The 23,810-nt window shown below is 41.7% G+C and overlaps 2 protein-coding genes across 6 annotated transcripts in view; both read left to right on the top strand.

Annotated features, from left to right (window-relative positions):
- The window catches only part of LOC114353093 (uncharacterized), a 37,371-nt gene extending 27,965 nt beyond the window's left edge, over positions 1-9,406 (top strand). For all 5 annotated transcript variants that reach the window (XM_028304923.1, XM_028304920.1, XM_028304924.1 and 2 more), the window contains exons 14-15: positions 7,149-7,321; positions 7,528-9,406. In XM_028304923.1, the coding sequence (XP_028160724.1) occupies positions 7,149-7,321; positions 7,528-7,585 (231 nt within the window). In that variant the 3' untranslated portion in view covers positions 7,586-9,406. The remainder of the gene's footprint in view (positions 1-7,148; positions 7,322-7,527) is intronic.
- A 731-nt stretch (positions 9,407-10,137) lies between these two features.
- LOC114353089 (sodium-independent sulfate anion transporter) lies at positions 10,138-22,595 on the top strand. Its single transcript, XM_083287600.1, is given in 12 exon segments — positions 10,138-10,637; positions 11,367-11,537; positions 12,200-12,355; positions 12,358-12,419; positions 14,664-14,676; positions 15,634-15,798; positions 16,957-17,118; positions 17,804-17,904; positions 18,521-18,706; positions 20,288-20,446; positions 21,001-21,303; positions 21,951-22,595. Coding segments are annotated over 11 exon segments (1,692 nt in total). The 5' UTR covers positions 10,138-10,402; the 3' UTR covers positions 21,283-21,303; positions 21,951-22,595.
- The last annotated feature ends 1,215 nt before the right edge of the window (positions 22,596-23,810 follow it).

Below are 23,810 nucleotides of genomic sequence, written 5' to 3'. Positions count from 1 at the left end.
TAATGGGACTATACTTTGGTATTAACGATTCGTGGTGTCAACATGCGTGTCATCTCAATATGTATTATGTATGTACACGACACTGTCGACAGTTAAATCGCAGTGTTACTCCTGTCGTTCACTACTCTGTCCGGTCCCAGAGCCGCCGATGCAGCTGAAAGCTTGTCTCTGTTGCACATCCTGCACTTTTTCTTTAGGACACATCCTAAAATATGCTCGTCTACGTAATCTTTGGTCGCCCTGAGGCAGACCATTTATGTGTAATCTGCTAAGTCCGGTTAATACTCATATGAAACACACAAAAAATGGACCTAACTATACAATATTCATACTATTAAATACATATAGTAATTCGATGTATTAAATAATTTATTGGTAATGCTAGCTTTTTCCAGCGGCTTTCACGACTTCGGTCTGTCACGTAATGTCTCCTATTATATTCTAGCCTACGTTCAGATGATGTAGAATTCTAATTATTAAAGAATTTTTCAAATCGGTCCAGTAGTTTCGAAGCTTATTGAACAAACAAACAAACTATCAAATCTTTCCTCTTTATAATATTAGTGTAGAAGTGTAGATAATACTTTTATTATGATGTTTGCTGTACATTAATAACCGCGTAATAATATAATAATCCATATAGTGTTATTAGGATTTTGAAACCTTAGATAACGACGTGACATGTTTAGTTTTTAATTTGTTGATTTATTATTGTTTTCGAGGGTTGGAGACAATGTTGCTTACATAGTTTCGTAGTAAGTATTACAAGCTTGTCGTATTATTACAGTGGCTGAATGACGGGTGTGTACATAGGCGCGAGAGTGCGCGCGTTGGTAATTCCTAAGTACACTTATCTACTTCTATAGCAAACTCGTGCCTCGATTCAAGGGCAACTCATAGAATTTGGAATACATAATGGCGTTGACTAGGCTCTTACCGCGACCTGTCCCTATGTTTTTAGTTTATTAAAAATCTCTCGCAGCAGCAAATATAACATTCATAATTATAATAATAATCAAAACATAGGTTTGATATATATATACTATATAGTATATATATAGTATATATACTATTAGCGACAATATATTTAAAAAAATAAAATACATTTTCAATTTTCTTTTCAGTTCTTTTTCCTCAATAGGTGTTCATTACGTTGTGCATGACAAAAATAAGAATGAAACAAGTCTCAATTTGAAACACGTTTGTTAGTCTAAGCCCTGACCTGACTCATGCAGCATCATAAATGTACTTTCATATCTTTCTAGAAAACAGATGTCACAATCACAATAATAGAGCAATAAACCTGGCATGTTTGCACATGTCCCAATGTAAGCGGCGAGCACATTCGGCTATTTGCGCGGCTCGCTGTTGATCGATGCTTGCGCGCGCGATAAGGTGCTGGAAAGTTATCTACACTAAACCGACAGTTTTCCCGAGCTAAGGCCCCGGCCACTATGGAAGCGACGCGATGGCGTTATGCATATAGTGGCACTTACTGTGGCGATAAGAAAGATACCATAATATTACTGCAGGAACTGTCATATTATGAACCACATCACTCCTCACCAATGTTGTTAAGTTTTTCTATAGATACATCTGTTAAGTATGCCTTTGCAACGCAAACTCCATTCAGTATAGTGAATGGTTTACTACGGAAAACCGCTCACCTATAACTTTCTCATTCGTAAACTAATCAGTGGGAACCGCTTGGAACTAAGCATTCAACTGCATGAATGATTGAACTGCTTGAGATGCTCGTTCACGCTGTCGCCGTCGAAAAAATGAGATTGAACAGCAATTATGTAAACTAAATGGATCTTCATCATCACCAATTTCGCCTTTGCCCTCTATACTTTTACGTTCATTTTGTTTTTCACAATCCTTAGTCACCATTTTTAACTGGTACAAAAAAAAGACCATACCTTCTAGTAGAGCCTCATTTTGGTTTCTTCGCATGCTTCTTCTTAAAACACACAATGAATTTCGTTACGTCTTCAACCGGCATTTAGACAATTAGTTACGGAAGACCAGTGTGACAATATGAGTATATTCAATATTTCAGAGTTTGCTTATAGCATAGAAAATTCAATGTTTCGTGTGTAATCAATTCGTCCAAATTAATTACGCTATCTGAACCAGCAAATTCAATAATGTTCTTAATTATTATTCTCTTAAAAGGCGTAGAAAAATCTGAAATGTCTTCTACTTATAGATAAATATAATCGCCGAACTAATTATAATATCTTTCCTTTGTGAAGAAATGATATATGTATTGAGAATAATTCCATTATCCAGATTATATTATTTATTTTAAGTATTAAAATTTTAGCTGTCGTTGTCAATAAACCTTGTAGCGCAACGTTTCGTCACAATTACCCAGAGTCATTAAATATGTATGGGATTAAAATCAATGAGCTGTAAAAACATACCACAAGACACATAACATTCATATTGTAGGGACACATTGTACGTACAGTCAGCGTCAAATATATTACCTAGTTATGACTAAAACCATTTTTCATATTATTTATTAACAACAATATGTGTAAATTCTTTCATTGTATTAACTTTCCACCTCTCCGTATCACTAATCGCATGTATGTACGTAAATTATTATTTAGTAAAAATTTATAACATTTTTAATATATTTTTTTTGTATTACACAACATCAAACCTACATTGTTATATTTATTATGTTTTTAAATCTATTATAATTATATTTGTCTTAATAATATACATATTATTGTTATTTATGTTCATATTTTCCCTAATTGACCTTTGGCTTAATTTTTTAATTGTGTTTAATACTGTATCTCATGTTGATAGCCCAATAAAATAAATAAATAAATACTATAAGTAATCAGCTCTCTTATTTATAATGTTTTTATTGTTCCTGCATTAAAAGCTGAATGGTTTCTTTATTAATAGTGCCTTAGAATAGAACCCTGTCTATAGGATGCAGAAGTACCTCACATTACTTATCTTTTGCTGTGTTAAAACACATTTTAAATGAGCGTAAAGAAATAAATAACTGTCTTATTAAATTGGTGTTGTGCAATACTGTTCGATGCGTATGTATGCGTGAAATAAGACGTGTGAGAGTGAGATGAGCGTGCGAGTGTAAGTGTGTGTGTGTGTGTGTGTGTGGTGCATCCGGGCGCTTGTTGCAGCGGTTCGCGGCCGGGCGCGCGCTGCGGGACCTGCTGCCCAAGGGAGCCAAGTCCAAGGTACGGCGCCGTCACACGTCACGCATCTGTCACTGTCATAAACCTCCTTATTAAGGCAAATTACCAAAACGGTATGATCCTGTTAGTACAGACCAAAATATGGCACATGGCCTTTTTACAAAATTACAAAACATGAGTACAAGGAAAGGGTTGGAATGACAAAGTGCTATTCTATTACTTAATATTGAAACAGATATAAAAATTGAATCTTCTATGCTAAATATTTACTTCAGTAATAAATATTTTTATTTATGAGTACATTTTTGACAAAGATCATAGCGACGATTTAAAGATAAACAAAATTAGTTGATTATTATTTATTTTATTGTATGCAATGTCATACTCATATCACAGACATCTTATTGGTTTGGTGGATCATAGATTGTTCTTCCCTCTTCAGGTAGGATAGGGATCTAGAGCCAACGCAATATTATTCACGCCAGGGTCCTGTCACTGTCATCTTAACATTCACAAAAATGACAGTGCTTGATGCTGAATCACGTGCACGGCACACAGCCCGTGGTCGCAGGAAGCAGCCGTCGCTGTGTTTGTTGCGCACACAACTAAGACGGAAAAATCACCAGAAAATACCGACTAAGCAAACTCTGTGACACTCTGTTAAGAAAGTACACAATCATATTTCACTGTTTACCAATTTAAATCGTATTTACGCGGCTGCTAGTGCTATTTGCTCTCATCACATAAACAATTCGTAATAATTTGTTTTATCTGACATTGTTTTTCATTGGATTACCTTATTATAATGAAAGGCTTAAAAGTACAGTGGAGGTTTCACGTAGAAATAATATTTAAATGGATACTACACTACCCTAGTACATTCTGGAAAATGTTTTTGTATAAAGAGCTATATTTTACATTCTAACCCTCCTGAAAGATAATTTATTAACATGCATAAGGAATGTTAGTTAATTAATTTAATGATTTGATAAAATAGAGTAATAAACAATACAGTGGAAACGTAGAGTTCTATAATTACATGAAGATGACAATAACACAGCGCACTTTATCTGCGCCTGCGCTCGTAAACGTCTTAACCGCGCCCTTCGCGGGCGATACTTATATTTGCCCAAGTATTATCACGTTGATACACCATTACGATATTTTAGTACATTTCACCCACTTGCCTAGTTCTCACGGTTTATGAGTATCGTTCGTTAGAAAGTACACCAAAAACGAAGACGGTAATAATGACAGCAATTTAAATGCACAAAATCTGGGATAGCGATCATTCTTAACTGTATTTTCTAATATTTTATGTGGATTACTAATGTTTGGCCAAAAAACGTTTCCCAAATTATCACATCGCAAACAACGTTTCGCAAATTTTCATTTGGCAAATTCTCATTTGGCAAAACAACTTATTGCAAACTTTTAATTCGCAAATGTCGTTTTTGGCATATTATTGTTTAGTAAATTATTGTTTGGCAAAGTATGTTTTGCCAAATGATACATTTGGCAAAAATATTTCACGATGAACTATTTACAAAATAATTTGATTGTCGCATAGAATGGACTACAAATTAGCTTGTGGTTATTATTTTGTTTAGTGGGTATATNTGCTACTTGGGGTAGTTGCCGTAGATCTTCACAAGAATACCACACAGACCACCGTAAATCAATCGGCAAGTACATAGATTACCGAGGTAAACGTTACCGACACTGATGTGCGACACTATCTTTACTGAGAAGATAGACTTGCATGATTTATGTCGGGCGTCTCCGAAAGTGTACATAAGGTGATCCTTTGTGACGCGCGCTGTGCAGTTTTATAGCACGTGCTAAACTTTGTGAAAACATCATCTAAGCATATTTGCGTAACGACTACCGCTTACACTCTTGCCAGGTGGCAAACCTTACAATCCGTCGCCATTCCTCTCGCACTGCAGCTTTTCATGTGCACTCGTGGAGTGGACCATTGAGTCCGGTTTTGATTGACCTGGTCAGTCCAGCGCACGGGCGACCTGCCGCGCGCTCCTGTGCCCTCAACCTTCCCCTGCACGACAAGGAGTGAGAGAAGATGGTAATAAATAAATATCTTTGGACAATCTCACACAGCGCCATCTAGCCCCAAAGTAAGCATTTAATATGCTTGTTATGGGTGCTAGCTTAACGGATATACTACTTATATACTTTTTTTTTTAAATACATACATATTATACATAGTAACACCCAGACCCGTCACAGAAATTAAAATTCATCATTTCAATTTCTGCCCGGCCGGGAATCGAACCTCTCGGCATAGTAGTCTGTTCTGAACCACTACACCAAACGGCCGACTGAATTTAACTGGTATTGATCGTGTTGCTTGCAGAAAGTGAAAGACATCAAGGTGAAAGACCCTCGCGTGGCGCGCGCGCTGTGGCTGCTGTCGATCTCGCGCAACGCGCTGGTGGTGCTGGCGGCGTCCGTGTTCGCCTACTGCACCTACGACCCCGACAACCTGCTCGTCAAGCTCTCAGGTTCGTTCGTTCGTTCGTTTCAGCCGAATGACGTCCACTGCTGGACAAGGCCTCGCCCAAAGATTTCCATAACGACCGGTCCTGCGCTGCCCGCATCCAGGCTCTTCCCGCACCTTCACCTGTAGGCCTAAGATGCGCGCCGTGATAACTTTTATCGACGTCAATTTGTATGGGCAAAATCGATAAAATAGCGTGATAACGGCCTATCACGGCGCTCATCTTAGACCTACAGATCGTCTTCTTTCTTCTTTTCGTGTCGACAGCAAACCTACACAGTGTCAGCCCAAAACTCCGCCACAAGAGTGGCGTTGTCAGTAGCACTCATCAAATCCTCACCAGATCGTCGGTCCACCTACTAGTGGGAGGCCTGCCCACGCTACGTCTAGAAAGAACTTTTCTGCCCCAACGGCCATCGTCTCTACGAGCTATGAGCCCCGCCCACTGCCACCTACTTGATTTTAGCAATTCTGCAAGCTCTAAGGTACTACGCATGAGAAATTATGTCCATAAAGGACGTAGCACACTTGAAAGGGATCGTAACCGTATCAATTCTAGGCGGTCAGTATGATTTAATTTAATCCATACTGCAACGCACACTTCTCCGCACCGCAACGTAAACGCCTCGCCTCGAAGTTGACAGCGCGCGACAGGCGATGACAACTCGCGAAAGACGATANCAAGTAAAATTTTGCCAAATGATAATTTGACCAAATGAATTAGTTGCGAAAAGTACAGTTGCTAAAAGTTCATTTGGGAAATGAAACTTTGGCGATAAGTTGTTTGCGAAGTGAAATTTGGCGAAAAGTAATTTGGCCAAACGGAAGGATACCATTTTATGTATCTATGGGCGTCATTAACGATAAAAAATAAGCCCATTTATTAGGAACACCTACAAACACAGAAAATTAGCAAATTATTATATCTTTCTCTGCGATAAATCGCAGTGCTTTATTTGCTTCTTGTTGTGACCGTGTCACACAGTTATTTGTCGTCTGTCGTCGCTGTTTTTTGGCAGAATCTTGCCCTCGTATTTGATTGAGAATAGTTCAACATTGCAAGCAAATACATATTATGTTAGGTTGTACGTCGTTTACAGCAACCCCAATCTTTTAACTGCGATTGACATGTTTGCTTCGGGACTCGGACATTATTATGCTTTTGAACCACTGAAGAAGTGGGGATCCACCGTCCGCGCACCTCGTATTTGATTGAGAATGGTTCAACATTGCGAGCAAATAAGTTAGGTCGTACGTCGTTTACAGCAACCCCAATCTTTTAACTGCGATTGACATGTTTGCTTCGGGACTCGGACATTATTATGCTTTTGAACCACTGAAGAAGTGGAGATCCATCGTCCGCGAACCGTCGCACCCGAGCATCGGGTGTCGGTCGAGCGAGAGACGTCAGTGAGGGAGCGAATGACAGCGTGTCGGGTCCGCAGGTGTTCGACGAGGTGTGCGTGGAGCTGGCGATGGCGCTGCTGCAGCTGCTGCAGTGCGCGCCGGCCGAGGAGCACCTGTACCGCGCGTGCGCCGCGCTGGCGCGCCTGGCCGCGCACTCCTCCGAGGTGCCGCAGCTCGTCGCCATCGTCGGGCCCGACCCCGCCGCCTACAGGTCAGCGCCGCGAACCCATTCCACGAGGAGCTCTCATAACACCGATAATGCTTCAATTTCAATTCCTGTAATTTTAGCGACATCCGCATTGTCTGTGAATATAATTCTTTTATTTGTTTCTTATTCAAAAATGGTCGCCCATGACATTAATATACTCGTAGTACAATGTTTATCGACAAAGCACCAAAGCCGAGTGTTTGTTCCAGAGGAACGAGCCCGCGCATCGACGAGCAGATAGACCTGATCATGAAGCGCGTCAAGTAGAGCGCGGAATTTCGCCGCCATCGCTCGCCGCACGCTAGGCCGCTAGCTTCCACCGCGTTGCAGCGCCACCTTTGTAGCTTCTCCAAGGACTACACACATCCATTTGACCTCCATAGATAACTCAAATTCGAAAGCAAAGAGAAGCACAAGCAGAAGATGTTTAAATCCGTTTGCATTTGTGGCTAAGAAGCCAAGCAGCGCCCGGCGCCGGCGGGCGGCGTGCGGCGCTCGCTCGGAGACTAATAGATTGATAAGTACCTAACATTAAGTTTTACGACTTGATACGCTGCAATCCAGTTAATTGATACACTTAATGAAATAATGATTAATGTGAACATAAATTATTGAGTCTTTACTAGGTATGACTAGAAAGTTTTGAGCGAAGTACGAGTATTACCTAGATGTTTGACTTATTTTACAAACTGACACAATCTTAATTTCAAAGATATTTTGACATAGACAAATTAACTTTGTTTTTCTTTTATTATATTGAAGTAGGTACATTTTAGTACGAAAAACATCAAATCATGAAGTTGAAATTATACAAATTTGAACATTTATAAATGCTAATAGCACATTTGTACCCAATAGATTAAGAGGCGCTTTCCGCAAAGCATAAATTAATTGCTTAAGTATGAACGGTAGCGTATTTTCGTCTTTACCGAGTTTTTTGCAAGTCCTTCGATACCTAATTAATCTTTGTCAGTGATTAGGTTTGACTTCAAGGATAATTAATTACGTCAGTCGACTGAATTTTAAATATTTCTAGGTAATGAAATTTTAGTGAAACTTCCTATAGATCTTTTCAATAAAGATGGTTACCTAATGACTGTATAACTGTATTGCAGTGTGGCCAAAGATTAATATTATCAAATATGTATTACATTAAAATGACAGCTTGGAAATCAGACTCGCACGCGTCCGCTGCAGTAGCGCGGCGTACTCGTGATGTGTCCGTGTTTTTTTATCATAAAGAAAACATGAATGTCATTTTGATTTGTACCGCTTCTTATTCGGAGGCTCACGCGGCAGGCGGGACTCGGCGCGGGCTGTGACGCGTACGTGCACATGCACAGTGCTCACTTGACTCAGTAAACAATCACATTTAGCTACTGCAGTGGGCGCCAAATTCGACGTCGTTTGGGGAAAACGAACTTAAATAATTATTGTGAATTGAGAAAAAACACCGTTATTCACTTATGTTATGGATATGAAATGATTAGTTTCGTTTAAAAAACATCTAATCAAGTCCAAGAAGAAGGAAAATAATGAAGCAAATATTAGCGTTTACCCGTAAACGTCCCCGTAAATTCACCATTACAATGATACTTCTATTTTGCAGTACAATAATTGAAGAGCAATAAAGTAAATTATAAGGAAGCAGCCTGTGTATACTAGTTAGGGTGCTGCCCGGGCGGAGGCGCGGTGCCGGGACTTGTACATAGTGTTAGTCTGTAGTCATGCGCTGGCTGGATACACAATACACATGACAAGTAGAATAGCTCTCTTTGAGAATTAGGAAAATTGAGTATCCGCACTGTAGATCCAAGATCAGACCTGCGCCCACGCCGCGCAGCCGGACTTAGCGTAAGTACCTGAGGGGCCTTGTATTATAGTATAATATACCTAGAGTTGTACCATAGCGTTGTTGTATTATTTATATATGATTTATTAGTTATGTTTATAGTAATGTACAATGATGTTATGTATTTATATTATTTATCAGTTGCTAGCACTAACACCAGGTGACTGTGGTGCATTTACATGTAATTTAGACATAAAAGTGGACGAATGTATTGCAATAAAATTGTTGTATACTGATCTATCTGTTTTATTTTAAGGAGTAACTCAAAATCTGAGGCCCTATTATTATGTATATTTATTTCAAGCATTTACCGTAACATAATTGCATGATCGTAGAATTGTATACCATATAGATTTGTAGTATGATAGTTTAATGATTAACGAGTAATGAATAAAATTAAAAGTAGCATGTTTCATGTAAGATAATATTTTTCATTAACAAATACCTAATGCAATAGTAAAACATTACTTCAAAATGTCATTATTCAGGACATTACCTACATCTATCATTACCTACGTCATAACTGAAAACCAGCTTCGTGACTTGACGACTTGTGTCATGTCACGATTTTCGCTGAGCGGGCGCCTTTTCAGCATGGCTCAGTAATTTAACCTCTGTACATGTATGCATATAAATGTTAATACTGAATAAAGGTATTATATTCTATAACTTTTATAATTTAATATCAAATCTATCTACAAAACTCATGCTTCGTTAAAATATTTTTTCATCATCGTCAAAAAATACCGTTTAAAGTTTAGCGTAAGTCGAGCCAGTATACAGTCTCGGTAATAACGGTGGCGGGCTGATCTCTAAGGGCCTTATTACAAAAAGTTACACTCTGGTTGAACTCTGGCTTAAATTGACACTAAGTATGGTAATGTAATTTTAAACCAGTGATCGCTATTCGCTATGCCACTAGGTATCCAAATTTAACTAAAAATGTGGCTCAGCAACCGTCAAGGTGCTCTATTTCATTCGGTGAACTTCAAACCTTGGGTGTCCAGACATCGACAGCGTTGTGTCCAAAGGATCGTCTGCGCGACGACGGCCGTTATCAATGAACCTGCGACGAGGAGTGTTATTGTTTGATGCGAGTGTTTGCTCGCACGAGGAGATGAATGACGCGGAGATAATGCGTGAATTATAACCGGAGGCGGCGCCGCACTCGCCAGTCCACGGACGCCGCTCGCGAGGACGACACCCTCGGAGGAAACGATCGAAAACTGACAATGGACTCGGAGACGATTCCGGAGGGAAAGAGAGGGAAGGGACAGAGCCGCTGGCTGAAGCTGGCGCGGCGGCGGCTGCCCATCCTGGCGTGGGCGCCGCGCTACTCGCGCCTGGCCGCGGCCGGCGACGCGGTGGCGGGCGTCACGCTGGGGCTCACGCTGGTGCCGCAGAGCATCGCCTACGCCGCGCTGGCCGACCTGCCCGTGCAGTACGGCCTCTACACCTCCTTCGTCGGTGAGTGATACTAAGATAACTAAAAATAAACCTATAAAATACTAGCTGACCTGACCGACTTCGTGTTATTAATTATGTAGGATTCTAATGGTGAAAGTCCAGTCCAGTAGCGTCAAGCCTATTTAATACAAACAAATAGTGAAATCTTTCCTGTTTATACCTAATATTCGTGTAAAAAATCAGTAAATCTAATTTTGACGGGTCTAGATTTTTAATGAATTTTAGTAAGTTGAAAGCATATCTCTTGCTTCATATAATATAAAAAATCTTCGGTATCTCGCACATTTGCCGTGTTGGAAAATGGATATCATGAATTGTTATATTTTAACTGTGAAAATCTGTATTTAGACTTGATTTGAGTAGCAAAGGCGCATAAATTAAATATCATATGTGTGTTATGATTTCGCACGTAATAAATTCATTATCATGTAAATTATGAGGACAAAAAATGTGTTAGCTACGGTGAGACAGAACGCTACTCAGTTTCAAATGAAATTTTAGCAATTTGCACATTATAGATCGTTTTATCCACGAAGACGCGCCCCACCACTTTTCCGCTAATGTTTGAGTGTTATCGGTACACGCTAAATCATCCATGAGTGCACACGCACACTACAATAATGATCAAACTCCCCACACCCCACGCTTTTTTCAACCAAAAATTGGTGAGGCGCGTGTTCGTGGATGAAACGATCCCAATGACGTATAACATGGACGGTTGTCGGGCAGGCACGATCCTGTACATGTTCCTGGGCACGGTGAAGGAGGTGTCGATCGGGCCCACGAGCCTCATGGCGCTGCTGACGCTGCAGGCCACGCGCGGGCTGCCCGTGGAGTTCGTGGTGCTGCTCGCCTTCCTGTCCGGCTGCGTCGTGCTGCTCATGGGCCTGCTGCGCCTCGGTCAGTACTCAGCACCTCCGACAGGACCCACCCGCGATCGAACCGTCGCTGACCAGGCCCCTCTTTCCCACTGGGCACTTTGGGCACGTGCCCAGGGCCCCGCGACCGAGGGGGCCCCTGTCTACTCAAAAGACCTTTCTCCAGATGATATGGGCCCCCCTTGATCCTTAAGTGCCCAGGGCCCCTAGTAGGTTAAAGACGGCCCTGTCGCTGACGCTCTTTGCAAATGAGGCCCTCTTGGCCAGGATTGGCTAAACTGGCGAGCAAGGACTTGGGTGCCGTGAGTGAAAGGATCAAAGGACGTAGAAGAAATTTGGGAGTCCCAGTGACGCCGTGTCTGGTGACGCGGTCGTGGCGCCTTAGAGTATTACTTAAATTAAGCTATAACGACTTCTGATTAGTATTTAATCGGAAATTCCGATTAAATCGTTCAAATCTTCTTGAGCTAATCACTGTTACAATTTTAAGTAGTTCATTAGTTAAAGAGTTAACTTCTTGTGGTTTTAGGATATTCCAGGTGATATCTTCACCACTTCTTATGTTATGATTATGTTTCTTTCTAGACACTGCATTACACCCTTGAATGCGCTAATAGGAACGAGCTAAAATGATAATCCGCCGATGCAGGCGGGTGACACTGACGGCTGCGGCTGTGTTCGCAGGCTTCATGGTGGAGCTGATCTCTGTGTCGGTGACGAGCGGGTTCACGTCGGCGACGGCGGTGATCATCGTGGCGGCGCAGCTGAAGGGCGCGCTGGGGCTGAGCTTCACGGCCGAGTCCGTGTTCGACAACCTGCAGCAGATCGCGCTGCGCTGGCGCCAATGCGCGCCGCCGACTGCGCGCTCGCCGCCGTCTGCTGCGCGGCGCTGCTGCTGCTGCGGGTGAGTGCTGGCTAACTAAATTCACTATACCGAAGGGCGAGTTCAAGTTTCAAGCAAACTTGGCGGCGCACTGTAGCAGACGAGGCGGAGTAAATCGGCAAGACCTGGAGAGAGATGAAACGCGAAGCTCAAGGCCGAACGCGATGGAGGATTGTTGTGGACGACCTCTGCCCCATCTAGCGGACCTATGACTTTAAGCTAAGTCCGAAGGGCGAGTTCACAAGCCTTAAATTGTGTACAAGATTAGTAGTAGGTAATTCTACGTCATTATGTATTCAAACTACTGTTACAATAAGGTTATACTGAAGTGACCTTCCCGTAAGACCAACGGTCAAAGACCTTAGCCTTCAGATGATAATGTCCCNAGGTCATTAAGTACTCATTATGATTAGTAGATTCAAAATTATTTTAGCATATTTTTTAAAATTAAATCTACTAACACAAAACAACACGCATTTTTATGCTATTCCATTCACAAAGTATTTTGTTTGTCTAAATAAAAAAAAATACAATCACAAAACTAGATAGAAATTCTAAGTAGATAGATGTAATTAGAATGGGTACTGTAGGTGGGCAGCCCTATCGCATGTTGTCATACCGTGACGTACCGTGGCGGGGCTGTTGACATTTATTTCAAAAATATGGCCGAGTTGGAATACTGTATAGATAGTATTACCGTGATACGGTTGATCCCTTTCCGAGTTAATAAGTCTGCTATGACTAGCGGCAATAGCCCAATGTCGTGTCGGGTCGGATCCGAGGAACCCGGGTTCGATCCCCGCCGCGCCGCTGGACTATTAGCTACCAGTTTCTGCAGTCGCTTACCTGTATGGTTTAATGGTTCTGTTTGGAAATAACATGTCGCATAACACTGGTCAACAAAAAAAATAAAATTGCTTGTTTCCTGTGATTTTTTTTCTGTTTCTATCTCAAATTGACGCATATTTTTTAAATATGGCAACAGTTTTTCTCCAACAGCTTTTGTTTTTAAGTTATAGCTATCTACCCTCATTTAATATTTTTACTTAGATTTTTGATTTAATTGGACAAAAAAAAAATATTTTGTTGGTGTTTTCGATATTGCTTCGTTATGAAAATGTTATGTGCTTAATCCAGATGGTTTCTGCTATGTTTGTGGTAAATATAATATTTGAAAAACATCGAAAACCTCTATCGGACTTGATGAAAACTGCGTAACATCGACACTTTAATATAAATATTTAAAATTAAGTAATCAAGACCACAAATGAGTCATTTGTGTTCTGAGAATAGGTAACATCTTTTAGGCCAACAAGGGGGCTACACAAAATTCCCGTTCCATGTGTCTCTGGAATAGTCGTAACAAACAATAGCATTGGTTACAAAAAATTTGACCAGTGCGGCTTCCCGCACACACAACTTTTAGCTCTTCAGCTAAAGTTGATACAAACAATTTTATAAACGTGCCTTTAGTTAGCCAAGACCGTATCACCGTACTTCCACCACTTTATATTAAGCTCGGCATCTTGAAACAGTTTGTGAAGGCGCTTGACAAAAGTGACTAATGTTATTTTCTTTCACGCAATTTTTCAGGATTAAGCACAGAAAACTTAAAAGCTGGTAATTTTTGATGGAACTCAAATTAGGCAACTGGTGATGTCCAGTCCTAAGCTTAAAATGATTTTTTTTGGTTATAAGTAATTTCCTAAGCAAAAAGAGATTGTTGAGAGCATGCTATCCAACTTGCAAGAGCTAGGGTGCAACATGGGCATAAAAATACACTTCATGTACTCGCATTAACATCGATTTCCACAAAATGTGGGTGATTTTAGTGAGGAGCAGGATAAAAGTTTTCATTGGAATTTTCTGACAATGGAAGAAGGTTATCAGGGGCGTGGTGCTCATATATGAATGGCAGACCATTGCTGCAGTTTGCAACGAGATCTACTCAAACATACCTATTCAAGGAAATCATATAAAATATCATTTGCTAGTGTTCAATTGAAATTTTATTAGCACAATGTATAATTTTTCGTACTTTTTTGTCAAAATAATAAAGCTCTATATTTTAAAAAGTAAAGCTGTTGACGATCTCCCAGTATTTTTTTCATAATCAGGGCAATAGAAATACCCAATAACAGAAAAAAAATTAAAGGAAAAAAAACATGTGTTGACCAGTGTAATATATGACGTCATCTGCGAAATATTGTTTTTTACCAATCGCAATCAAACCTATGGTTGAGTTCATCAGTGTCAAATTCATAGGTAATTCTGTTAGGTAAGGTTTTTTTAAAATTAGGACACCTCCATATTAATACTCACTTTAAAACACCAATAGGTATTTATTTGGTTTTTGTGTGATAGTTTTATTTTGAATCATCTCGCTTAAGTTAGTGTACACGTAAATTAAATACTGAATAACGCAGATAAGGGTTCCCATGGCCTTAATTAAATTAGCGTTCGAAGTAACACACATTTTAATGTTTAATTAATAATAGATAACACTAAACATATAGACAATTACATATCATTTCTATTAGAATTTACGATGATCCAATTTTTAGCAGACGTACCTAGCAGTTTTACTTTTTACTTCAAGTATTTTGAATAACTATCTAAAAAGACCAATTTTTTTTTTTTATAAAACTTGGCAATAGCTATTAAATACAAATTCGAGCAGGCTGACGTAATTAAAAGTTGGTTAATGTTCTAAATAATCGTAAAAAGTTAATTTTTATTTACTTCTGTAGACATTTTTATACATTTATCGTATGATATTATTAATTTGAATTTACTAAAGATACATCGTGCAGTGATCCCGTTAATTCAAAAAATATACCCACTATTTAGTTTAGATTGTCACCGTAGGAAAGTCGGTGCTTAAAGATCCCAAGTGTTGAGGGTTACCTACTACCGATTCGAAGATTGAAAGACAATCGCCCCCACCGGTCCCCCCTTACGCCGCTACTGGGGAACTGTATGGTGGCACTTTACGTGTAGTAAATAAATCTCGGGTAAAGCACGCTTTCATCTTCGGTCTGATCTTCATTTTCCATCAGACGAGATGCAGGTTCTAGCACTTCCACATTGTAGATATAAAAACACCATGCAATTCATTACATTACACGTTAGGTACTCACGTTTGGATCCTGCTTTAATATTTGTAGTGCTTTCAGCACACGGGATTTGACACTTTACAAGATACATAACATTACGGCTTGTGTGTGTGGTTCAGGCAAGGTGGAGCCGGGGCTGCCGGCGCTGTCGCTGCCGCCGTTCAGCGCGCGGCTCGGCAACCACACGGCGCACTTCCCCGAGATGGTGCGCCGCCTCGGGCCCTCCGTGCTCATGATGCCCGTCGTCATGGTCATCGCCAACATCTCCATCGCCAAGGCCTTCAGTGAGTCACCTCTCATTTAAAAAAAAATAATTCTTTATTGACAAAAAGATGCATGCAAGTGTGTGTGTATGGGGCCGTCCATAAATTACGTCATCGATTTTTTCAGATTTTAGACCCCCCCCCCTACAATCATCCTAGCGTCATTTCTTAATGACCCCCCCCCCTTCTCCCAAAATTGACGTCATNTAGCGTCATTTCTTAATGACCCCCCCCCCCTTCTCCCAAAATTGACGTCATTACCAGTTTGACAAAATTAAAACACTTTTAGAATCACCTTTTATTTTTTTTTAATAGATAGAGTGATTCTTAAGGTCCGCCCCGGGTGCCAAGCATCAGGGGGTGACACAAGTCGCGCAGATTAGTACTCCCTGGCACATCTGTACGGCAAATCTGCGGTCTATGTCATGATACGGGGGGGTGGGGGGTGCGGTTGTCTTTGAATCGGTAGAAAACCCCAAAAATCCTGGGGGGGTACCAAGGGTGCCATAGGACTTGTGACCGCCCCGGGTGCCTACCCATGCTACGCCGCCACTGTATGTAATATTATTGTTAGAGTATTTTTTTATCTGTAGTTATTACTCTATTTGAGTACATCTATGTTGTATTATGTATGTTTATTATGAGTTTTTTTTAGTATTGTACGCGCCTTAGCCGCCTCTCACATTTGCAGTCTCACTTACTAGGTGTGCTGGAAGAAATTTCTTTTTAGAATTAATCTTTTCGTAGGTGAACAATAAACTATAAATAAATAAATAAGAATGACGTCAATTTCGAAACACCCCCCCCCCCCTATCTATCATTTACCGTCATCCGCAGACCAACCCCCCCCCCCTAATTTAGAATGACGTAATATATGGACGGCCCCTATGTGTGTGTGTGTGTGTGTGTGTGTGTGTGTGTTAGGTTATTCTAGTTAGTAAACTTTCAGTCTCTGCGTAATGATAAAGTTTTTAGCCGCTCAGTTACCGTTTTTTTACATGTAAATAGTTGCATAGGGTATACGATTAATATTATTGTAAATGTAAGTTGATTGACTATCAAATTGTCTTCTAGCAAACGCAGTGCGTGTAGGTACCGTTCAGAGCATGAGCTCATGAGCGTACCGTTCAGAAATGGAGCCATCAGTGAGAAGATGTGACGTGTGGTGTTATATTGCAGCGCCGGGCGGCCGCGTGGACGCGACCCAGGAGATGGTGACGCTGGGGCTGGTGAACTGCGCGGGCTCGCTGTTCCGCGCCATGCCGGCGTGCGGCGCCTTCACGCGCTCCGCCGTCGCGCACTCGTCCGGCGTGCGCTCGCCCGCCGCCGGCCTCTACGCCGGTGAGTGTCCCGGCGGTCTGCAGCGGGAGCGGCGCCGCCGGCCGGTGCACTGCGCGGGCTCGCTGTTCCGCGCCATGCCGGCGTGCGGCGCCTTCACGCGCTCCGCCGTCGCGCACTCGTCCGGCGTGCGCTCGCCCGCCGCCGGCCTCTACGCCGGTGAGTGTCCCGGCTGTCTGCAGCGGGAGCGGCGCCGCCGGCCGGTGCACTGCGCGGGCTCGCTGTTCCGCGCCATGCCGGCGTGCGGCGCCTTCACGCGCTCCGCCGTCGCGCACTCGTCCGGCGTGCGCTCGCCCGCCGCCGGCCTCTACGCCGGTGAGTGTCCCGGCTGTCTGCAGCGGGAGCGGCGCCGCCGGCCGGTGCACTGAGCCAGATTCACGGGAACCTTCAGGAATATCCAGTATCCACCACTCTCAAGGGTCAACCAGTTTTCCCAAAATTGAAGATCTATCGTAAATGTATATTCATTATAGCGGTGTTTCCGGACTGATACGACCTGCAAGCTTTCAAAAAGAGAGCGTATCTTCACCTTAAAGACCGGCAACGCACCTATAACTGCGTGTGTCTATGGGCGACGGTAATCACTTATCATCAGGTGATCCGTCTGCTCGTTTGCTTCCTGTCACATAAAAAAAAATCTAACTGAATGGTTAATGACTATGACGTGATGCACTATTTGTATTCGCAGGTATCATTACGCTGCTGGCCCTGATATTCATGACGAAGTACTTCTACTTCATCCCTAAAGCGTGTCTTTCGTCCGTGCTCATCTGCGCCGTCGTTTTCATGGTAAGATTTCGAAAGTCACTTAGCATGACTGTCCACGCTACTATAACGTAACTAGACGAGTACGCGTATTTGTATTTCTGTACATACAATGTCGCTTACGTAACGCGACAGAATTACATTGTTTCATATATGTCAGCTGCAAGTAGGCGTACACCAAACGTACAATAAACGTACGCGTTTAGTACGCTGCGCTACCGTGGACAGTGACGTTTAGTCTTCTAGATTTCGGTATATTGAGTAGATGAATATTTATTTCTTCAATCTTTTCGCAATGAGCTGAGAATTTGAGATCGTAAACTGAGATATTTACTCAGAATCGAGTGACTTGCCGGCGACAGCAAGCAATATAGATCAGTATAGATCGTTTCATCCACGAAAACGAGCCCCACCATTCTTCCGCTAATGTTTGAGTGTTATCGGTCTAAATCATTCATGAGTGCACACACACACTACAATAATGACGCTCGGATTGCTCGGATCACACTCCCCACACCCCGCGCTTCTCTCGACCAAATATTGGATATTGGTAGGGCGTGTCTTCGTGGATGAAGTGATCTATACTCGCCAATAACGAGTCGCGGCGCGTGACTGACTGACTGTGCACTGTGCACTTCAGATCGACGTGGGCATCTGCGTGCGGCTGTGGCGGCAGAGCAAGCGCGAGCTGGTGGTGCTGGCGGTGACGTTCGCGGCGTCGGTGGCGGCCACGGTGGAGCTGGGCGTGCTGGCCGGCGTGCTGGCCGACCTGGCGCTGCTGCTGCACCAGCTCATGCACCCCGCCGTCGCCACGCACCACGTCAAGGTATCAGAAGCCTCTGCTCATTTGCAAAACTCCACCGAATAACCCTAACTCCCCTTCCTATTTGAAAACACAGTTTAAACTTCTGAGTTCGACGCCCGCACGTCAACTTCGTTCGTCCAACACGCTCCTTCTCTCCACTCCTTCCCACCGCACTGGTTTCCTCTCTAATTCATTTCTCCTCAATTCCATTCGCCTTTGGAACGCTCTTCCCGAGAACATCAGGCAGGCTCCTAGTAAGTTTGTTTTCAAACACTCTGTGCGCAAACATTTTCTTGAACGCATCATGTCGTCTTGATCTCCCTTAATCTCTCCTTTTCTCCCTTATCCTCTCCTATCCTCCCTTACCTCTCGTCATCCATTTTATATAAATTACATGTATGTATTTATGTATATATTTTGTATAAATATATATTATAATATTTTATGTATTATATTGTGTACATTTTTGTAGCTTTTTAGCACCGCCTACTCAATATCTCTGTTTTGCTCAAGGTCAGCTGGTAGAGAATGGCTTATAGCATTAAGCTCGCCTTTTTGTACGGAACATTGTTATGTGTGTGCAATAAAGTCTTTAAATAAAAATAAAATAAATAAATGACGTCTACTGCTGAACGCCTCCCCCAAGGATTTCCACAAAGACTGGTTCTGCGCCGCCCGCATCCAGTTAAAATTCATTCTCTGCTAATCCACTAGGTACTCTAGGATCCATAAGCGTATCCAGCTTCTGGTTTAGAGGGGAGCAAGTCAGATTTTTTAAGCCATGTGGTGACGGCAGAGTAGAATACATTTGTCACCCCCTACTCTTTCCGCGGGTGTCGTAAGAGGCGACTTAGGGACAACACATCAAACAGAGAACGGGCAGCAGCGCTCTCTGAAAAACATCAATCTTTTAAACATGACATGAGACATATCTATGAGATTATGGCGAAACCCTCCACTATAGTGGAGAAGACTCATAGTCCAGCAGTAGACTGTAAAAGGCTGTTGATGATGATGATGATGAAGTCAGATTTTTAGGTCAAATCGTTTGACTTAGCGCCTTCAAAGCGATATTCAGGGAGAAGGAACAGCTGCCCTCCCCTGCCCCTTCTCTCCTAGGATCCTACGCCCGTCCTAGGATCCTCCCTGGTTTGATCTGCAACACCTCATAACACCTGAACCGTAGACACTCCTCTGGTCCTCGCCGGTCTTACTGGTGTCAGATTACCAGGCGAAGTTATGAGAAGAAGTGATGACATTTATCAACGATAGCAGCCCGACGCGAAGTACCGTATTTGTGGTGTCAAGCCCCAGAAGGGGGAGAATTGACTATGAGAAGGGACACGGATCAGATAAATTTGTAGAGAGTCAAGCAAAGCGCCCGGGGAAAAGAGCCCAGAGCAAGTACCCGCGCGCTCTCCCGAGATTCGGTTCGTACGCCGTGAGGCAGGAAGAACCATGGGCGGTGGTGGTATCAGATTACGAAGTAGAGCATCTCGCGGATGACCTTGCGCAGGTTGTTCCCGTGGTTAGGCTTCTCGAGCGACTCTATCTGCGAATATTTCATTGTTTTTGAGCTGAGCATTTGTGGTGTGGTTGCAGACGAGCTGTGGGCCGGCGGTGTCGGCGGCGCCGCGCGTGGGGCTGGTGTACGTGAACGCGGAGCGCGTGCTGGCGCGCTGTGCGTGGGCCGCGCCCGCGCCCGCCGCGCTGCTGCTCGACTGCGGCGGCCTGGCGCTGCTGGACTACGCCGCCGAGCAGGTACCCTGTTTCCCAGTGCTCCCTCCTTCCCTGAAACTAGGGCCCTGCGATAAACTAAACTGAAACTCATTTAATTTTGCAAATAGGCTTTTAAAAATCACTTTTACACGTCCCAGTATTAACCCTACCACTGCTTCAGGACAATAAATGATTGGCCCATTTGGCTGAGAAGAAACAGCGCAAGAAACTCAGTCACTATTGACAGCTTGCCGCAGTTGCCCCTCGTTATCATTTCATTATTATTATCATTATCATTTCAGCTGTAGGACGTCCACTGCTGAACATAGGCCTCCCTCGATGCCTTTCATATTGTCTGGTTGGTAGCAGCCTGCATCCAGCGCCTTCCTGATACCTTTATATTCCTACCTTTATGATATTTTCGGTCCTCCTTGTGAGTGGACGTCTCATCGTTCGTCATCGTTGCTGTCCCATCGGCTGTCATTTCTGCGTACTATATGCCCTGCCCGTTGCCACTTCAGCTGGCTAATCAGCCATGTCAGCGACTTCAGTTAGTTTACGGATCGCCTCATTTCCGATTCGATCTCTCTCCCCAGGCCCTGGAGCGCCTGGCGAAGAAGTTCAAGGACGCCGACCGGCTGTTCGTCCCGTTCAACGCGTCGCCCGACATCGCGCGGCGCCTGCAGCAGCTGGAGCACATAGAGACGCGCGCGCTCACCGTCGCCCACGCGCCCGCCGCGCTCGCCGCCTGCTGCCCCGCCGCCGCCGCCGCCGCCGCCGCCGAACCCGCCGAAACCAGCGTGCTGCTGGAGACGGAGTCGCCGGAGTGCGACCTGGCTGCTGAGGACCAGTCGAACATCATCACTGAAAAGCGATAACACCTGACGGCTGAACCCGATGTTTGGGCACGGTAATAATATCATACAGTATTGTAACTTCATATAAACCGACGAAACGCGAGCTTTCCTTCGAATTTCAAATCACGGGACGAGGTCAAGATCCAAAAGTTAGGGGTGTCGCAAATGTGCCGAACGTACGTCGATGGCCTAGTGTTGAAAATGACTAAGGTGATTGAATTTGACTGACCGTCTTAAACGGTCAAATTTGTCAATAACTAGTCATTAACTGTCAGAAATGGTCATTTTCAGTCAGTTTGATTTGAAATGAAATTATATTGTATAAAACCAGCTTTGGCCCACGACTTCGCCCGCCTGAAATTAAAGTAACAGGTCATTATGTACTCATTATGATTAGTAGATTAAAAATTATTTTAGTATATTTTTTTAAATTAAATCTACTAATCACAAAACAACACGCATTTTCATCCTATTCCTTTCACAAAGTATTTTGTTTGTCTAAATAAAAAAAAAATGCAATCACAAAACTAGATACAAATTCTAAGTAGACAGAATGGGTACTACCTATTGTAGGTGAGCACTTGAGCAGCCCTACCGCATGTTGTCATACCGTGACGTACCGCGGGGCTGTTGACATTTATTTCAAAAATATGGCCGAGTTGGAATACTGTATAGATAGTATTACCGTGGTTTGGGTTCAAACATTTTTAAATCCCCACACTTTGTGCTCGAATAATTGTTAAAAAGTTGTGGTTTACTCTAACTCTTGATGCTTACCGATAAGTTTAAAAAAATTAAGGTGATGTAAATTGAGGGTTGCTTGCAGCTCAAAAACTTAAGAAGTATGTAGTACAATGTAATGTAAGAATAGTTTAGGTATATTCGACTAGTCGCATTTTATGGACTTTAATGTTACGGTCTTAAACCCAAGGTATATAAAACTGGTGATATTTGCAACTAATTAATTACTTCTCTTTAATGTAATATTGTTTCAAAATACTATTTTCTGGTTTTAATATTCAAATACTGTTTCTTTGCAATACACCGTACAGATGTTCGTCTCGGCTGCCTGTACCTAACATTTGTGTGACATACAATAAATGTTAAACACGAGAAAAGGGGCCCACCACGATGTCTCCTTCTCATAGTTGATATCCTACTTACTGTATTTAGTTCATAATAATAATAGCAATAGACAAACATCTATGAAGAAATTAAATAAGTGTTAATCGACATTTGTTAAGAATTGCCAACCTGAGTAAGTAAGTAAGCCTATAAGTGCTTGAAAAGAAAAAAGGATAGTTTAAGAAACCTAAAAGGCAATGTAAATAATAAATAAATACTACTTATTTAATATGTAATATGATTTTGTAAATAAAGAAAGATTATTAATAAAATCAACATTTTATTTTCGCAAATTAATAACTAGGCTGAGTCGTGAAAAAATATAATTACTGTTACTGACTGACTAATATCACAGATAACATAATACTAGAACTAAGTACTAATATTAATCCAATTATAATGTAGATAATATTGAAAAATCATTACAAGTAAAAAACTTATTGACACATCAGATAATGGCTTTTCACTCCCTGTATTTTGGCAATTTCCAATCGTTTTAATGTAATTCAAATCAGATCAAATCCTCTTTGATTTAATATAACATGCTTGTATTGTTGTTATAAAAAAGCTGATACAAAATTAACCCTTATTCAAATGCGAGCTGGTATGCATTTTTTTTACAAAGTTGAAGTGGATTTTGGGTAATTGTGGGTCACTTATTTCATATTTTTGATCAAAATTTATAAAAAAATAGGGGAAGGGGTAGTTTTTGGGTGGTAAATAATTTACCATTATCCATTCATGACTACAAATTATCCAATGTTGGTGGTAAAATAGTTACCATTGTCCGTTTTGGTTTATTTTTGGTTCTTGACTAGTGACTTCCTCTAGGTTCTACCTATATTTTATTAAATATTTTGGGAATGAAATAAATTTATTATTTTTATAAAACAATATATTTATTAATATTAGTTATTATGCTTACAATTATTATGCTTACCTTGAGTCTGACACTAACAATTCACTAATTACGTAAAGTCAAAACGTTACGTAAACAGTTATCAAAATAACTTAAAATTTCTCCAAATATTTATTTAGTTTTATTTGTTCACATACAAAAAACAACAGTTTTTTTATATATCAACAAACTTTTGTCAAGACGGGATCGGACAATGGTAAACTATTTACCACTTCTTTAAAATGTCTAAATTATATGAATAAATCAATTGCAGACACTGCCTATAAGTGAGATTATACAATAAATCTTATAGTTTAGGAATTTGAATCGAAAAAACACTTATCAGAATTTTCGTTGAACAAAGTTTCAAAAATACCAAAAATGCGCGCTAAAAACATGAAAATTTTCACACCAAAACCGTTTGGTTGACTTTGACATTACCTGACAGTGACAAATGACGTTGAAAAGTAGTAATATGGCATAGATAAGTTAAAAAATATATTCAAAAATATAAATAAGTGACCAC

Source organism: Ostrinia furnacalis, unplaced genomic scaffold (assembly GCF_004193835.3).
Source record: "Ostrinia furnacalis isolate ACB-3 unplaced genomic scaffold, ASM419383v2 OfSCF1605, whole genome shotgun sequence".
Taxonomy (NCBI): domain Eukaryota; kingdom Metazoa; phylum Arthropoda; class Insecta; order Lepidoptera; family Crambidae; genus Ostrinia; species Ostrinia furnacalis.
Note: the sequence above shows the minus strand (reverse complement) of the source record. Positions and strands in the feature narration are given on the sequence as shown.